The 16,183-nt window shown below is 41.2% G+C and overlaps 1 protein-coding gene across 1 annotated transcript in view; it reads right to left on the bottom strand.

The window, feature by feature from the left end:
• The window catches only part of srcin1a (SRC kinase signaling inhibitor 1a), a gene marked incomplete at its 3' end in the record, with an annotated part of 47,441 nt that overhangs the window by 7,490 nt on the left and 23,768 nt on the right, over nucleotides 1–16,183 (bottom strand). The window contains exons 9-20 of the mRNA XM_083895884.1: nucleotides 15,977–15,997; nucleotides 15,135–15,280; nucleotides 11,953–12,128; nucleotides 10,988–11,118; nucleotides 9,747–9,894; nucleotides 8,422–8,728; nucleotides 8,065–8,329; nucleotides 7,378–7,517; nucleotides 7,131–7,283; nucleotides 6,564–6,692; nucleotides 4,464–5,345; nucleotides 1,856–1,993 (exon numbers count right to left, since the gene is read on the bottom strand). Coding sequence (XP_083752010.1) covers nucleotides 1,856–1,993; nucleotides 4,464–5,345; nucleotides 6,564–6,692; nucleotides 7,131–7,283; nucleotides 7,378–7,517; nucleotides 8,065–8,329; nucleotides 8,422–8,728; nucleotides 9,747–9,894; nucleotides 10,988–11,118; nucleotides 11,953–12,128; nucleotides 15,135–15,280; nucleotides 15,977–15,997 — 2,636 coding nt within the window. The remainder of the gene's footprint in view (nucleotides 1–1,855; nucleotides 1,994–4,463; nucleotides 5,346–6,563; nucleotides 6,693–7,130; nucleotides 7,284–7,377; nucleotides 7,518–8,064; nucleotides 8,330–8,421; nucleotides 8,729–9,746; nucleotides 9,895–10,987; nucleotides 11,119–11,952; nucleotides 12,129–15,134; nucleotides 15,281–15,976; nucleotides 15,998–16,183) is intronic.

The following is a 16,183-nucleotide window of genomic DNA, read 5'->3' as shown; positions in this document are numbered from 1 at the left end:
TTTTACACAGTTTTGTGTTGTTAGACCTCCTTTTTGTTAAGCACTTTGTAACATTATCGTTATTACTATTATTATTATTATGTGGCTTCAGATAATTTATAATCAATTAAAATAAACCAGTTTCAAATGTTATTTAATTAATAAAAAATAAGCTAATGTCTGTTTCACAAACTGTGACGATTGTACATTGAGGAGCAAAGTGTGGTGGAGAAATGCTTTATTGTGCTTTTAATGAATTTATTTATTTTGTCTTTGGGCTGCTCCCTCTCTAGGGGGCGCCACAAGCAGATGATCCACACCTTTAAATTTGGGAGAGATTTTACGTCGGATGCCGTTCCTGGCTCAACCCTTCCATTGGTTTGGGCCCGGCACAGGAGTACACGTGTAAATGTGGCTGGGGTCAATATAGAGTGTCCAGTTTACGATGAGTGAGGGGGATCAGCTATGGGCTGCCCCCAGTGCAGCTGGCTGCAATCCTGGACACTTCACATCCTCACAGAGGTTAAAATGCACACATTTATCTGACTTTAAAAAAATATATAACTTTGCTGAAGTTGTGGGCAGGTCAGCGTAATGACAATTTGTCCCCATGTGACGAACAAGGTCTTTAAAATCCCTGTGTGAAAAATGTTTTTAATACTGTTCCATAACTAAGGAACTCTCTTATTTGTCTTCCTTTATAATAGACACGACTCATTACCTCTCTTTACCTCAACTGCAGGCTGAGAGCACAGTAATAGCCAATGCCTTTCAATAATGGTCTCCATCTTTTATCATTTTTATACCCCAATTATGTTCAAGTCTATTTTAAATACCTAAAAAAAATATATATGTCTGGGGCCTGGACTTACAGTGCCAAAAAACAGCAGCTGCCGATACAGAGCGTATCCTGAAAGCTGATACCAGTGTTGTGCTCCGTCTACTGACTTCTACTGTTTGTTTTAGGATTGATTTTGCAGTTTATTTGTTGGTTTTTAAAGCTTTTAAAGCACTGGCACCATCGTACCTGTCTGAGCTCCTCCATTTTCACATCTCAATCAGAGCGCTGATGTTTAATAATGTGTCTAAAACTCCTCTAAAAACTTGTGATCAGGTGTCCTCACATTTATGGAACGGCTTACCCCTTCAAATTAAATCTACTAATTAACTATTGACCTTCTGAAATGGCTTTTAAAGACCCCTCACTTTTCTCTGTATTTCTAGATTTGATCACTTTACCCTTTCAATAGTTTTTTACTTCTTTAAACATGATTTACTGTGTTTAAAGTCCTTTTTTCTACCATGCTGTTTTCAAACATGCTATTGACAGAGGTGGAAAGTAAAGAAATACATTTACTCAAGTTACTGTATTGAATACTTTTTTGTGTGTATTTTGTATCTTTTAAGTACAATTTAAAATCAGGATTTTGTATTTTACTTGAGTACCTTTTGACTCAAGTATTGTACTTAGTTACTTTATAAATCCTATCCGTTACTGAGTAAAAATACAAATTCAGCACAATGAAGACCTACAGGGGGGAAATATACACCAGAACCAGACAAATGATGATGTGAGTTCCAAAATAGTTTTGGATTTCTGACCCCTTGTCATATTTCTACTACCTTCACAGCCCACGCAAAGTAACTAAGTCATGTTTACTTAAAGTACATTTCAAATGAACTACTTTTTACTTCTACTTGAGTACATTTTCAGATGACTACTTTTACTTCTACTTGACTAATATTTCATCAAATTTTTGGTACTTTTACTTGAGTACAATATTTTAATACTTTTTCCACCTCTGGCTATTGACTGTCACAATCCCATCCCATCTGCACACTTGCTGCCAGATTAAGCAGAATATGAAGACAATACCTGCTGCTGGCCCTGCATCTTCAGGAACTCCTCTCTTTTGCCACCTTTAGTCTTGTCTGTGCTGTTCTGCTGCAGGTGCTTCAGCTTGGAGGTAGCTGAGGAGTGGAGCATCTTCGTAACAGCGGGACTATTTCCTCCCTAAGGAGAGAATAGATGGAGAAGAGAGGACAGGAAGCGTTAAACAGACCGTGGACACAGTATAAGGGAGTTTCCTCTTTAGTTTCTTGAGCTTACGCCTAAGAAAGACATAAACTCTGCGTCGTGACTGATTCCAACAATGAGATTTTTAAGATCAGCACTTGGAGACAACATGAAACGGACCTATCCCCTTTTGCCGAGCTTCAACATCTATCAGAAAAAGCGACAAAAAAGGAAGAGAGCATCAGAAGCGACATTGCACAGACTCTGATTGAAATCTTTCCAGCTGAGCTACTCTGTTTTGCAACAATTTGCACAAAAACAAACACACAGGGTGACATTTCCGCCCAGCTGTGCCTTTTCTGCTCACAGAGACATTAAGTGAAAGGAAAAACTAATAAGAGATTAACTGCAGTAATCTCATAAAACAAGGCTCTCTTCCTCACAAATTAGGCTGAATTTCGAAATATTGACACTGATATAAAACACACTCAACTCTTTTTTAAATGTCCTGAAAACAGTGTGAATTATGTGAGTGTACAAATAAATGTTGGACCGGACTAGTAGGTGTAAGGACCGTGCTGAAACTGAATGAATGAATGCAGGAGAAGTTGAGAGTGATGAAATAATGTGTCAAGAAGCAGTAATCCTAATCCGTGTCCATGGGAATGCGCTATGGCTAGACATCAGAGGGCTGAAACTCACTGTGACAGTGTGACTATCAAGCACCGCAGTCCTGCCCTGAGTGGGTGGTTTACATTAAGAGGCACAGAGAACGCTGTGCAAGCTGTCAAGACGTCTCTGTGCGGTGGCAGCTGAAACAGCAACGCAATTTTTTGATTATCACTATACTTTTTAGCTGAGTTGCTGACAAGTGGGGGTGGAGTTGAAAGGAGGCTACTGGCAATATCTGGTAATGGAGTTTGGATTCTGTTCTCATGAATGTTCAACAGCAGTTATTTGGATTTTCTTTTTGGGTTTCACACCAAATCACCAAATTTGGTTTAACCAATTATGATGTCACATTGCAAAAAAATGCATTTAAAGGTCCAGTGTGTAATATGTAGGAGAGTTAATCCTCAATCTTAACCCTCAAGCTCAACCCTTAATCTTAAATGCCCTCAAAACCAAGTGTTGAGGGTTATTTTGTCACTTAGAAATGGGACACCCCTTAAATGCAGATACGTCTTCAGACTGTGGGGGGCAGAATAACGTGAAAGCTGTGTCCAGTCTGTCAACTCCAAAAAAGAAGCAGAACGTCACGATTATTTATTACAATCCGTTTGTCAGTCAAGTTATTAGGTTGTCAGTTAGTTATAAGATGATACTCATACAAATACCACAACCACGGACATATTCAGCTGACAGTTACCACACACCACGACTTATTGAAAAGTAAACGATAGTAAACGATCGCGTGTCTGCACCGGCCGACAAAAGATTGTACAATAAAAAAGAAATGTTACACAACAATGATGTAAGTAATCCATAAAATGGGCCTAAGAAAATACAATGGTTTTCATAATTGTTTTCATAATTGTTATATAACTCTAATAACTCTATTAACAAAGAAAATACTTAATGTGTAGCGCACTGGTTTCGCTGCTTTCGGCGCCATCTTTTTTATGTTAAAACACGCAATGCATTCTGGGTAGCCCTTGCTCCCAAGGGTGGTCTCGGAAAATCTCAATATTGAGGGCGATACAGCCCTTAAACCTGCCCCTCAACTTAATTTTTCTGAGAATCGGGACAGCACTTGCACTAGAGGGAGCACACATTTTTGAGATTGAGGGTTAAGCAAGGAATTGGAATTCACCCTTAGTCTTAGAATAAGCCTTTTATACAGTATGTACATCAGACAAGGGTCTTGCTTTACAGAGGCTACCATCTTGCACTGCCATGTATCTACAGTAGCCTGAAAGGACCAACCTCACAGAGAGTACATCCTTCCTGCTTACAATCTGCAGTCTCACCGTTACTGTAGATATCACCATTTCTTACACACTGGACCCCCATAAAGCACAAGAGTTGATGTACAGAGTCCAACACTTCTGAAGGGAAAAAGACAAGAAGATGTACAGACTCGGAGGTAAAAGGGAAAAGTGGAAAATTAGAGGAAGAGGAGGAAATTAGAAATGTTTGTATCATCTATGGAACTTTTTTTTATTTCCATTTAGATAAACAAAGTTTACAGTACGAGGACAGATCAGTGAGGAAACAATTTATCAGCTCAGCAGGACAACAGCTCTGCCACTGATCACAGAGCACGCGAGACAGGAGGAAGTCTTGTGTCTGTCCCCTCTACATATGATTCAATTAGAGACACAATTTTGATGCCGATTAAGTCGGGGAGCAAACATCAGACGCTTGAAAATTCCCAGCAAACACCCAGAGTAAGGAAGTGATGAAAGAAAGAAGAGGACATGCTGCTTCAGAGCAGGAATCTGCACAGTGGGTGTAAGAAATGAACCTGGATTGTTGTTGCGCTCGCTGATGACGGCTTGGGTGGAACCAGAGGCTTCTTGGTCATTGAGCACGGACTACCAGTCATCTGTGTTGGAGCGATTCTGATGGCTGTGTCAGTGTAGAGCTGCTCCGCACTTGGATGTCCGCTGATCTCTATCAAGGTGTTCTCCAGCTCTCGAATTGTCTCCTCCAAGCTGTCCAGCCTCTTGTAGGTGCTGCGTCGCACATCTGCTGTTCTCCGACTGGCAAGCCGGTCCACGGAGCCGCTGCACTCAAGAGTGTTTTCCGAACCCTGCTCTGCCGCAGCAGGTTTCTTCTTTGTAACAGTGTTGTGCTGGAGCTTCAGTGTCCTCTCCCCTGTCTCTGTTCCTCTCCTCAGAGCCTCCACCAGAGTCTTCTGCCTCCCCGAGCAAAGGGAGGATTTTATTCTGGGTTTGGGCACCGGCTTGGAAGAATCCAGAAGGGAATTCAACAGCGCATAAGCCTCCCTGACAGTTTTTTCCTCCCTGAAGAGCACAAGGAGCGGTCTGTCTCCCAGCTGAACCTCAGAGACTTCTTTTGTCTGTGGTAAGATGGTCAGAGTCTTTATAACTTCTCCTAGAGTTTTGCTGAGTTCCTGGGCCTCAAGAGAAGACACCACCCTCATCTCCCTCTCAGTCAGCAGCAGAGCAAGCTCCTGCTTTAACTCCACGTCCTGCTTCTCCCGCAGAGGAGAGCTCCCGCATGAATCCCTTCCCTTTGTGAATTGAGCCTCTGTACCAACTTGTGCTGGAGTCTCCTCCGCGGAGGAATTTTCTAAATCTCTGACGGGATCCTCTGAAGAAGTGGGCAAAACCGGGGAACACTCTGTCAACACGATGTGGGGGACAGGAGACGAGCCACTTCCCTATAAATGAGGAGAGCACTTGAGCTTTCAAAGTCAAACACATCGAACTGAATTTAGATTCAGCAAACTTCCAGAACTTTAAGTGAGAGTGATGCGCACTGTATAATAAGACAACCAGAAAAAAGAGTTGGTGATGTGTACTATATTTCTAGAAATATTCCCTTAAGTATAAAACTATCACACACTTTAACCGGCAGAAGAGCACATTTTAGGTTATTCTGAAAAAGCAATACGTTCATACAAAGTTGTTAAATGTGAGGACGTGAATCAAGTATGATTTCACAGAAATTAAAGGGTTATTTACAATGTTAAGTGAAGGAGAAGTGTTTGTTGTTTTGAATTTCAAAAAATGTTAACAAGACAATCTATAACTGCTGGACAGTTATAGATTGTCTATAAAAATTTTAATCTTGACGCTTACAACCAAAACTGATATGGACACAAATAATCAAATTGTCCTCTAGAATTGTAAATTTCCATCAAATGTAAGTTATCTTAAAATTATTTTTTTCTTTTCATTTCATTAATTAATCTTATATTTTAATTATCTTGCATTATATCATCTCATTATAAGATACTGCACGCAGAAGAAGTCATGGATAGTGGAAGGTTCATATGGGTTCATAAAGTTATCACTATTACAGCTGTTACTTTACTTAGTTACTAGTTATCAGTATTATTCCTCCTTTTTCGAAACTTAAAAAGTGCACACATCTTTATAGGAGAACTGTGTAGGTGCTTTTGTAAAGATGTGAATTCTTCCTTCTAACAAAATAACAAAAAAGTTATTTTAAACCAGAGCGCTATTATGACTCAGAGCTTCTCCAACTGCCATTGGAAACCACGATGAACTAACACACTAAATAGCTGGAGCTCCTACTTTTCTGATGGGCATTATTTTGATGGTTTAATTTCTAAATAACATATAATGCAATAGTATAAATATGCAGCATTCAAAACACTATTGCATTCTAGTATAATAATAATAAGTGACATTTCATGATGTATTATGCGAGTTTTAGGTTAGGATCCTATAAACCCTGACTGACACATCATTAAATGAGTGTGAGATGGCTTTTGTTGTGTTCACTTTAGAGATGAAAGAAGGACACGAGTGGATCTGTGTAGAAGCTGAGCAGTGGCTCAGGAGGAGGCTTCCAGTTGTTGTGAAGGGGTTAAAAGGAAAAGAGATCGGGGTTTAATCAGGATCAGTATTACCTGAGTGCCTAGGGTCTGAGAAGACCTCAGGTCCAGTCTGTAGGGGGATTCACTTTCTCTGCTGAAAGGGCTAACAGGCAGGGAATTGGATGGGGGTAAGGTGAACCTGTGTGGGGCTCGCTCAAACAGCTGGGAAGGGAAAAGGGAGGTTAAAAAAAACAAAAAAACACAACAGCTACTGAATAATCAAAACCAGTTGCCACTGACTCATAGTTCAACTTTCAGGCAGGCCATCTCAAATGCACTCCAAGCAGCCATCAGGGTCCATCTGTGTGACTGATCTGTGAGCCCTGGGTGATGATGTGTGTGACTGAGCAGTATGTGATCTCTGAGCTCACCCACTGCCACAGGGAGGGGGGGGGGGGACATACGGCACCTGCTGCTCGAACATGTGGCAGTGACAATAAGCATATCTGCGCACACACTGTGTGTGAATGTGCACTTGTAGAGAGCCAGCGGCAGATTGCGATTGTAACATATATAATAAAAACTGTTAAGTTTCCCCAGTCGTTTAACACCAGACGGCTTTCATTAGGACACACACACACAAGCCCTGGTGAAGTTTACCTCCAATTCAGCAGCAATTTTCTCCTCCTCTCCCTCCTCCTTGTCCCCAGAGGCCAGTGTAGGAGGTGTTGATGCAGGACGAGGGTTTTCAGACATGGTCCTCCTCAGCTTCACATGAGGCTTCTGTCCTTCAGTCTCTTCAGATTCAGACTTCTACGATGGCAAATACGAAAAAAATGAGTCCAAAGCTCAGAAACTTACCATAATACTCCTTATTTCTACAAAAGAACACCTCCCTATAGCTTACCTTTATACTTTTACCAGGAATGAGAGGCTCTCCACTGCGGGAGGTTATGCCCGGGGAAGATGGGAAGCTACGTCGAGGTGGAGGTGGCGGAGGAGACTTGGAGGGCTTTTCTGTGCGATATCGAGGCACTGTAAGCTCATCTGGAACAGGAAAGAGTAAGAGCATATTGAGAATCATCTTGCTTAATATGTTTAAGGTGATATTAATCCTATATCATGGGTAAAACCTTCTTTATTTTATATGAAATGCAACTTAGAAGGACTTGAAGGACTGTATTTTTCCATTAAAGGTGCATTATGTAATAAATCTAAAGCAACTGGCCATAAAATCCTCCTAATATGTCACAGAGACTCAGTACAGCCAAAATATTTGCATAAAAAAAAATATTTTGCAGACTACAAATCATATTTATGTTTTGAAATCATGTTTTGGCATGTGGCGCCACCTACCGCCATCTACCAATCATTGCAGTCAGTAGAGTCTCAGCTGCTGAGCAACCACAGGTTGCCAGTTACGTCAGAAAACGAAACCTAAAAGACCTCGGTATTTTGAATTTGAATGAAGTAACCGTTTTCTTACATATGGCACCTTTAAAGTCCATTATTATCTGGAAAAACAAAGCTTTTGTTGTATAAAATTGTCAATCTGCCAGCGATTCATAAAAATGATATATATTGAAGCACATACCAGAGCCACGCCTGGATCCGCCGTCTTTCCCGGTGAGCTTGTGCTGGGGCTTGCTAACGCGGTGCTCTGGGGTCGCTGTCCCACTCTGCAGGTTCTGAGAGGACGTTATTGTATTGGAGGCGGGCTTAATCTGCTTGGCAGCAAAGTCCAGGTCTGGAATTGCCTTCATCAACTCGGCCTGGGTCTCCTCCAGCAGCCGGTTGATGTCCTGAGCGCTGTACTGGGTAAGACTGGCCCGCTTCTCCTCCCAGTCCCGCTCCGCCGCCTGTGGAGTTGAGAACTTGGTCTAAACACTTCATGTAATGCAACGCATTACAGATTATATATCGCAAGTGGTGGAAAAAAAATAATTCCTACCAGTCGGACCTCCACGGACAAAGCTTTGTCTGCAGCAGCGCGGCGCTCCAGCTCTTCCAGGGCTTTGCCCTTGTGGGGAACAGGTGGATAATTGTCCTTGTGGGGCCCAGATGGGTTTCCGTGACCTCGGCTAATGCTGGAGTGGGGGCTCCAGTTAGAGAGACTGTTGCCTCCTCCAAGGTCATTGATGATGATAGGTGAGCTAGTGGGAATGTCAAAGTCTGACAACTTCCGCAAGTCGTCGTTGTGCTTCAGTGAAGGACTGGAAAAGTCCTCCTGCTTCTTCCAAACCCCCTCATTCGCTTGTCTGGCAAGGCATGGAAGATGGATTTGTTAATAACAGGAAATTTAATACTAATCTAACTAATTTTCAGGGGTGTGATGTTTTGAATTATTCATGATGTCGGGCATGGATAATCACGCTGGACAGGCTAGTCAGGCATGAATTATCCATAACTAAAACATTTGTTGCTGAATGTTAAAAACCTCCAGAGAGCTAAAAACTACTGAGACCTGAACATTTGAACACATTTTAGTTACCCACAAATTTATAATGAACCAGAAGATGAGGATCAGTCCACACTCTTCTTTTTTAAACACTTCAATTTTAAAATGCCTTAATTCATGTGACTAAAAAGAGCCTTCACCACAGTAATAACACCAGCTGGCCAAATTAACTTCATCAGGTTTAATTCATCTTCAGTGATTCTTTGTTTTATTCCTACTTTGAATAATTAGTCTAGTTTTGTTTTGGAGATAATAACATTATAATTTTGGAAAACTCTATCTCTGATATCTGATAATATCTCATCAGTCATCCCTGACCCAAGGTCAGTCTGTCTGTCCGTCACAGTTCATGTAAATTCATGTTTTGCTGACAAACAAAAAGCAAAGAAGGCCTGAAAATGTGATGTTTCCTTCAACTGATTACAAGTGGGCAAGTTTCCATGTGAGGTAATTATAGACAAATCTCGCTGCAACTGTTGCTATTTATGAGGTTGTTGAACAAAATGCTTGTGTTAATATTTAAAGGATCAATTAAAACGTGTTGGTCTCCGAGGACAGATCTAATATTAAACACACGCAGACTTTCTTTAATAGGCTTTTAAAAATAGAGCAGATTTTGATGAACTGTTGCTCTCACATGGAGCAGGTCCAAGTTGAACGCTGTGAAGAAAGCTTTGTGCTAAATTGTGTTTCTGTCTGACATGAGCCAAAAAAACAGCTCAAGTGAAATGTGAATATTTTGTCTTGACTGCTACATTAGTATGTGCCACCATTCATTCTGTTTCTGCTTTCTTTTTCTTTTTTTTGTAGGCTCATACTTGCGCATGGTGGCGAGGGTGTCAGTTATAGTCTTGCAGCGTTTTAAAAGGGCGTCGAGTCTGTGCGGCTCTTCTTTCAGGAACTTGACGGCCTCCACTTCTACCCTGAGAACCACCCGCATCTTGCTCTGCAGGCCTGGGAACTGATCTGCAGGAGAAAAGCGTGTCAGTTACACGGGAAGCCAACCTTGTTTCTCCTACAACAAATCTATTATTGTTTGTCGAAGTCAGTGAAAGCCATTACTGCAGAGGTTCTCAAAGTTTTGACACCTGAGGGCCAACTTAGGAACCCAACATTGGACTGAGGGCCGCCAAAGAAAAAAAAAACTGAAAGAAATCCCATTTATAATAATTTTAATGACCAGATTACAGTTCTACAGTTTAGCGTTGAAGGCGCCATATGCAAGAATGTGGCCAAAAACGGTTACTACATTCAAATTCAAAACACAGAGGTCTTTTAGGTTTCGTTTTTTGACGTTATTGGCAACCCGTGGTTGCTCTGCAGCTGAGACTCTACTGACTGATTTCAAAACATAAACATGATTTGCAGTCTGCAAAATATTTTTTTTTTATGCAAATATTTTGTCTGTACTGTTGTTGTTTGTGAGTTCAGTTTGTTATATGAACATTATTCCTGAGTCTCTGTGACATATTAGGAGGATTTTATGGCCAGTTGCTTTAGATTTATTACATAATGCACCTTTAAGTAATATAAGCGTTAATATAATGTCATTTAAGCATTAACATAATTTATAATTTACTGGGTAATTACCCAGTATTTTGGCCATTGTTCTTACCTTCTAATTACAGGTTAATACCAAGTAACACATTTCTGTTACCATATATTTACTAGCTACCTACTTATTACCAGCTTATAACCCAATAATACACTAAAATTCACCATATAGAAACCAGGTAAATACCCAGTATTTTTGTTTACACTTATTGGCCATTCATTGCGGGCCGCCAGAAAGGTTTCTGCGGGCCACCATTGGCCCCCGGGCCGCACTTTAAGAACCAATGCATTAATGTAATCAGACAGAACATTTTTAGGTTACTGTAAATGAGCAGGGGAGTTCATTAAAAGGCAGTGAGCAAACTGAGCAATCTGAGACTACTGTACTTAAATAAATGTTTGGCAGAGTGGCTGCGGGTGACTAAAAGATAGTCCGTGCCTTGGTGACTAATTAGTGCAACATAAACTGCCGGAGTTTTTTCTCTGTTCACAGAATATGACTCACTTTTCAGTTCTGTGAGTGTTTCTCCCACTTTCCTCAGAACACTGGCCTTCTCCTCCAACTCCTGCACTGACACGAGCTTGTGGTTGACGGATGACTCCTTCTGGATCCCCTCCACTGACTTCTCCAGGTCGCTGAGATGGAACAGACAGAAGGCTGAACACCAGGGATTCCTCTATGCTGCACATTAATACTCGTGAATATTCATCTCAAAACTATTCCGTTTGAGTTTGGGTAAAACTTCTGCCAATTAAGCGTCTCCTCGGCAGTTCTGGACAGCTGAACTGGGGGAAGTACAGACTGGCATTTAAACATTTGAACGCAACAACTGAAATAAAACGTGGAACAGAGGAGTTATACAAAATGTCAATTTGTTCAGCTCTAATATTTAGTCCAATACATCTGCCCCCAGTTATGTACGAAATCAAAGTTATATGTATAATTAAGCAAAAATAAATTGGCCATTAGCTAGGCTGAATAACAGACACTGATTAGCAGTGATCTCACAGTTCAGCCAATTAGTCTGTGATCAAAATGCAGCTCAGAGAAAGATTCAGCAACTACTGAAATGCTCTCAGTAAAATCCTGGAATTATAACCGCGCTGAACATATCTGACTTTTAAATCACAAGGTAGATCACTGCTCTGGTTTCTCAGTCACTTCAATTAGCCGTTGGACGGTCTCGTATTTCCGATCTTAATAAGCATCTTGCTCTATGCCAGGATTAATTACATTTCTTCCTATCATTGCGTCACCCTGTAAGTCAACTCATTATAATTATATATGAACTGCCGTGTTTAAAGCATTATTAAATACACGATACAATCATCTTAAACCACATAACTGTCAGTTTGTATATTGAACCGGAACCAAAAAATCCCTCTGTGGTGAAGTTACAGACAGATTTGATAAGAGGTTGCGAGACTTGAGTGATCATGAATTCTTGTTCTTCCTCTGTTATTACTGACTGGAGCTGCTGGATGATGAGCTCCTCCTCGTTAAGGTACTTGAGCCTCTCCTCCTCCACGAGGAGGCGCTGTCTCTGCAGAGGATCCTCCTGCTTCCTCAGGGCGTCTGCCACGCGCACATTCAGCTCCGCCTCTGTCCGCTTCAGCAGAGTTTTCACCGAATCCTGGTTCTCCATCTGCACGTACACGGAGATTCAAACACATTCAGACAACATCACAGTTAGCATTTATTGCCCTTTTCCTCAGCAGGAGGTTGTTACATACTCAGCAGGTTATTTGGAAAAGAATTGTATCAGGGTTAGCCTTCATGGCCTCAGGAGAAAAGCTTGTCGAAGCCATGAAATCTGCTATTGCCTCCATCCCAGCAACAGGGATGACAAAGAGGAGGCTTTAAAAAAAAAAGGGCTAAGTGATTTACAGCAAATGCACATTTTGTTCTGCCCTATCCTCTGGGCCTCGGGGTTTATTCTAAACTTTGTTATCTGAGAGGAACATTAGTTCTATCATGCTCATCCGTTACACTGAATACCTTGTTATTGAAGGCACTTAAACAAGCAGTTTGTTTGTGTTGTGAGTATCAGAACACGCATATTACTATAGCTCCCTATCTGCTGAAAGCCGGGAAGCTCCAAGGCGAATGAAGAATGTCCAAAGACAGAGGCACTGAGCGTGAACCCTGCACCACTTTCAGTGTTATGAATGGAATATTCTACAAAGACTAGTGGATGTAATACAACTCCCTGAGATGAAAGCACCTGGTACGCAAGAAAAATTAATTATTGATCAGCCTTATGTTCCAGGAAGTGAAGCAAGACAACAATATTGTTACCGTTTAAAAGTATTACCCTATTATCCTGCCATCAGCGCTGATGCAGATGGAGGAGGCGGAAAGCAGGGTAATGTAGTAACATAATGTAAAAACGATATAGAGAATAATCTTAATATATATCATTTTGCAGTAGTGTCTTCAGTCTCTTTCAGGTGCTTGCTTCTCCTCCTGCACCATTCCTCTGTATAATTCATGAGCCACATGTGAGCCACTCGATGTGCTGGTCTATCACCGTGGGCAGCAAATATGGGTGTAAGTGGAGAGGTCACACTTGGGCAAACAGGCAGGTAAACAGCAAAGAGTTTCATTTCTGGGCTGTGAGCTAGTTAAAAAAACAAACAAACGTGAACTTCGCTCATGGAACAAATAGAGGCGCTGTGCGACTATCATCTGTCACTGCTCCCTGCCTTCTCTTTTACCCCCTGTGAGACACTGAAACCTCTTCTCTGCCTCTGACAGCATCTCCTGACTGCTCCGACTGTAACCATGGCACCGCTTGCATCAGCGGATAAATGGAATAAATAAGGACCCGCTCTCCACATTTTTTTTTAACCCTTCATCCGCCTCATGACATTCTGTATTTCCACTGACAGAGCCACGCAATGTGAAGTGGGCTTTTATCTCTACATTTCATTGTACGTCCTCCAAAAGGTACAATGCTCTCAATGTGTCAGGCAATAATATTGTGTGTGTGCGTTTCTGTGCGTACAGAAACAAGGTGAAGATCAAATAATCATCAAAAGCGACAGGCAGGCACAGAGTGACGGTGTATATGTAAAATAAACACGGCGTAGTGCTGAATCAAACTAATCGAGAGATGCCTGATGAGGATCTGTGAAACTGGATCATTGCTTTGGCATTTCAATTGTCTCAGCGCTTTTAATACAGATCGGCTTCTTCCTGCCCTCATAATGTGGAAACAGTACAGTATAATTTAATGTTCCCTTTAGCTTTGGGTACATTTGTGGACTTCTGGACGAATCACACGCTGCAAAGAATCATTCTTACTGCCATTAAATCAAATAAAGTGAAGCTTTATCCTTGGAGCACTGAAAATGAACCCTGGTCACACTGGATAATCCACTGAACAGGAATTATTTCTAGGGGGACATGCTGGTGTGTTTTTTTTTGCCACAAGTACATAACATTTTATTTGCCTCAGTTTCATTGTGGTGGAGGCACAAATCCAAGTGGAGCCGTTAGCATCAGTTCTAAATTTGTCAAAATCTTCCTTGTGCTTTTTTTTTTTTTTCTTTTTTATTCTTCTCTTAATATCGTTTTATATCACCAGCTGGAATCCAGTGGCAAACATCTGTCAGTGTTATTATACAACCGGGGCTCTGAACACATACTCCAGGTGACCATAACTGCATGGAAACACAATAATATACAGACGGACTTTGGGCTAGAATCATTTCACAGCAACTGTGATAACCTTGGTTGCTTGAAGTCATCCTTTTGCTGGATGTTCATATCAGTTATGTTGATAATATGGCATTTGAGCTCCGCCTTTTTGACTGTATCACCCTGACTTGTTAAATAAATATGTTAGGCCAACTTATATTTAATAATTGTATCAATAAGTTGGGCCCCAATTTTATTTTTATTTTTTTACACTGATGACACTCTTCACCAAGTCTTACCTAAGCAGTGGAATACTTACAGAACACATTTAATGTGCAAAATACTTATAAGAGCCAATAACTCATGTTTTTTTGTAACTATAGGATTATAGGTAGATATGTAGTAATAACTTTCATTAAATATCTGGGTACAGTCACATGTACAGTATCTGGAAAAAAGTTTTCTTCCGTTGTCTTTTATGTCTACAATTTATTTATTTATTTTTGCCAGGCCTTGAAAAAGATGTTCTTAATCTCATTGGGACTCTCTGTTAAATAGAGATTCATTATGACCACAAGAAATATTTACAAACCAGAGCAGATTAGAATTAAAAGCACACAATAAATTTTTTAAATAAAAATAAAAATTTCAGGATTCTTAAAGGTGCCATAAGTAAGAATGTGGCCAAAAACAGTTACTACATTCAAATTCAAAATACAGAGGTCTTTTAGGTTTTGCTTTCTGACGCAACCTGTGGTTGCTCGGTAGCTGAGACTCTACTGACTGCAATGACTGGTAGACGGCGGTAGGTGGCGCCACATGCCAAAACATGATTTCAAAACATAAACATGTTTTTAATGCAAATATTTTGTCTATACTGTTGTTGGTGAGTTCAGTTTGTTATATGAACATTATTCCTGAGTCTCCGTGACATATTTATGACCTTTAGTTGCTTTAGATTTATTACATAATGCACCTTTAAAGGATTTCGATGGTGAGTGGTATATACCTGTGTCTTACGCAGCTGGGCGAGCTGTTTGCGCAGGTCGGTGGCGTTCTGCTGCAGGCCTTGCAGGTGGAGATGCATCTGCAAGCGGCTGATGCTGTTAGAAGGTGGCGGCGGCATCAAAGCTAGAGGTGCTGATGGTGTGTGAGCTGTCAATTACAGAGTATAGGACACGGGAGGTCACAGGGAGGTCACAGGGAGAACAAAATTGGTTAGTGTGCTCGGCTGTGGTCCGTCAGCAATAGCATGACGTACAGTGTAAACAACAGTAACACACAAATACACACTCAGGCATACAGGAAATCTGGGTATACACACACACACCCACACACACACGCACACACAGTGTGTGAATGCGAAAAAAAAAAGTGCCATACTCATAAAACTCTAAAAGACCACAGGGAGAAACATGAGCTCATGCTATTAGTAACCAATATAGAAGTGTAATTCATCTATTCAGTAGAGACACACAGGGGATAACCATGCTCTTATCTTAATAGAAGGCTTTATGAGTATGGCCTTTGACTCCCAAGGTAATCACACACACAGACTGTATGTGACACTCGCGCGCGCGCACACACACACACACGAATAAAGGAAGTGCTCGGTCTGAGACAAACAACCCTGTGATAATTCCCAAAGGAATAACCAGGCAGAAGATTCAAACAGTGCAGACAGGGACAGAACGAGGGAGGGTCTGCACTCGGTGGAAACGTGAGGATAGACAAGGTGCCAGCTATACCCAGGAAAACCACACACCCAAACAGAGGCTGGAGAGGTGACAAGAGGTGTCTGAGAGGAGAGAAATAAAAGCAAGAGGTGATAGAGAAGGAGATGACAACTACCTTTGCGCTTCAGCCGTCCAGCTGGAATATAAAAAGATTCAACCGGTTATCAAGAAATTAATGAGAGAGTGAAAGGGAGGAAACAAAAAGAGAGAGGGAAGGTCTTGAAAGTTCATATCAATAGAACGATGATCCCGGAGAGCGTTTGTATTGACCACAGCAGAGAAAATGACCCTGGTGATGGCTAAGTCTTCTGGCACTGGTTCA

This window comes from Microchirus variegatus (assembly GCF_963457635.1).
Source record: "Microchirus variegatus genome assembly, chromosome: 10".
NCBI lineage: Eukaryota > Metazoa > Chordata > Actinopteri > Pleuronectiformes > Soleidae > Microchirus > Microchirus variegatus.
Note: the sequence above shows the minus strand (reverse complement) of the source record. Positions and strands in the feature narration are given on the sequence as shown.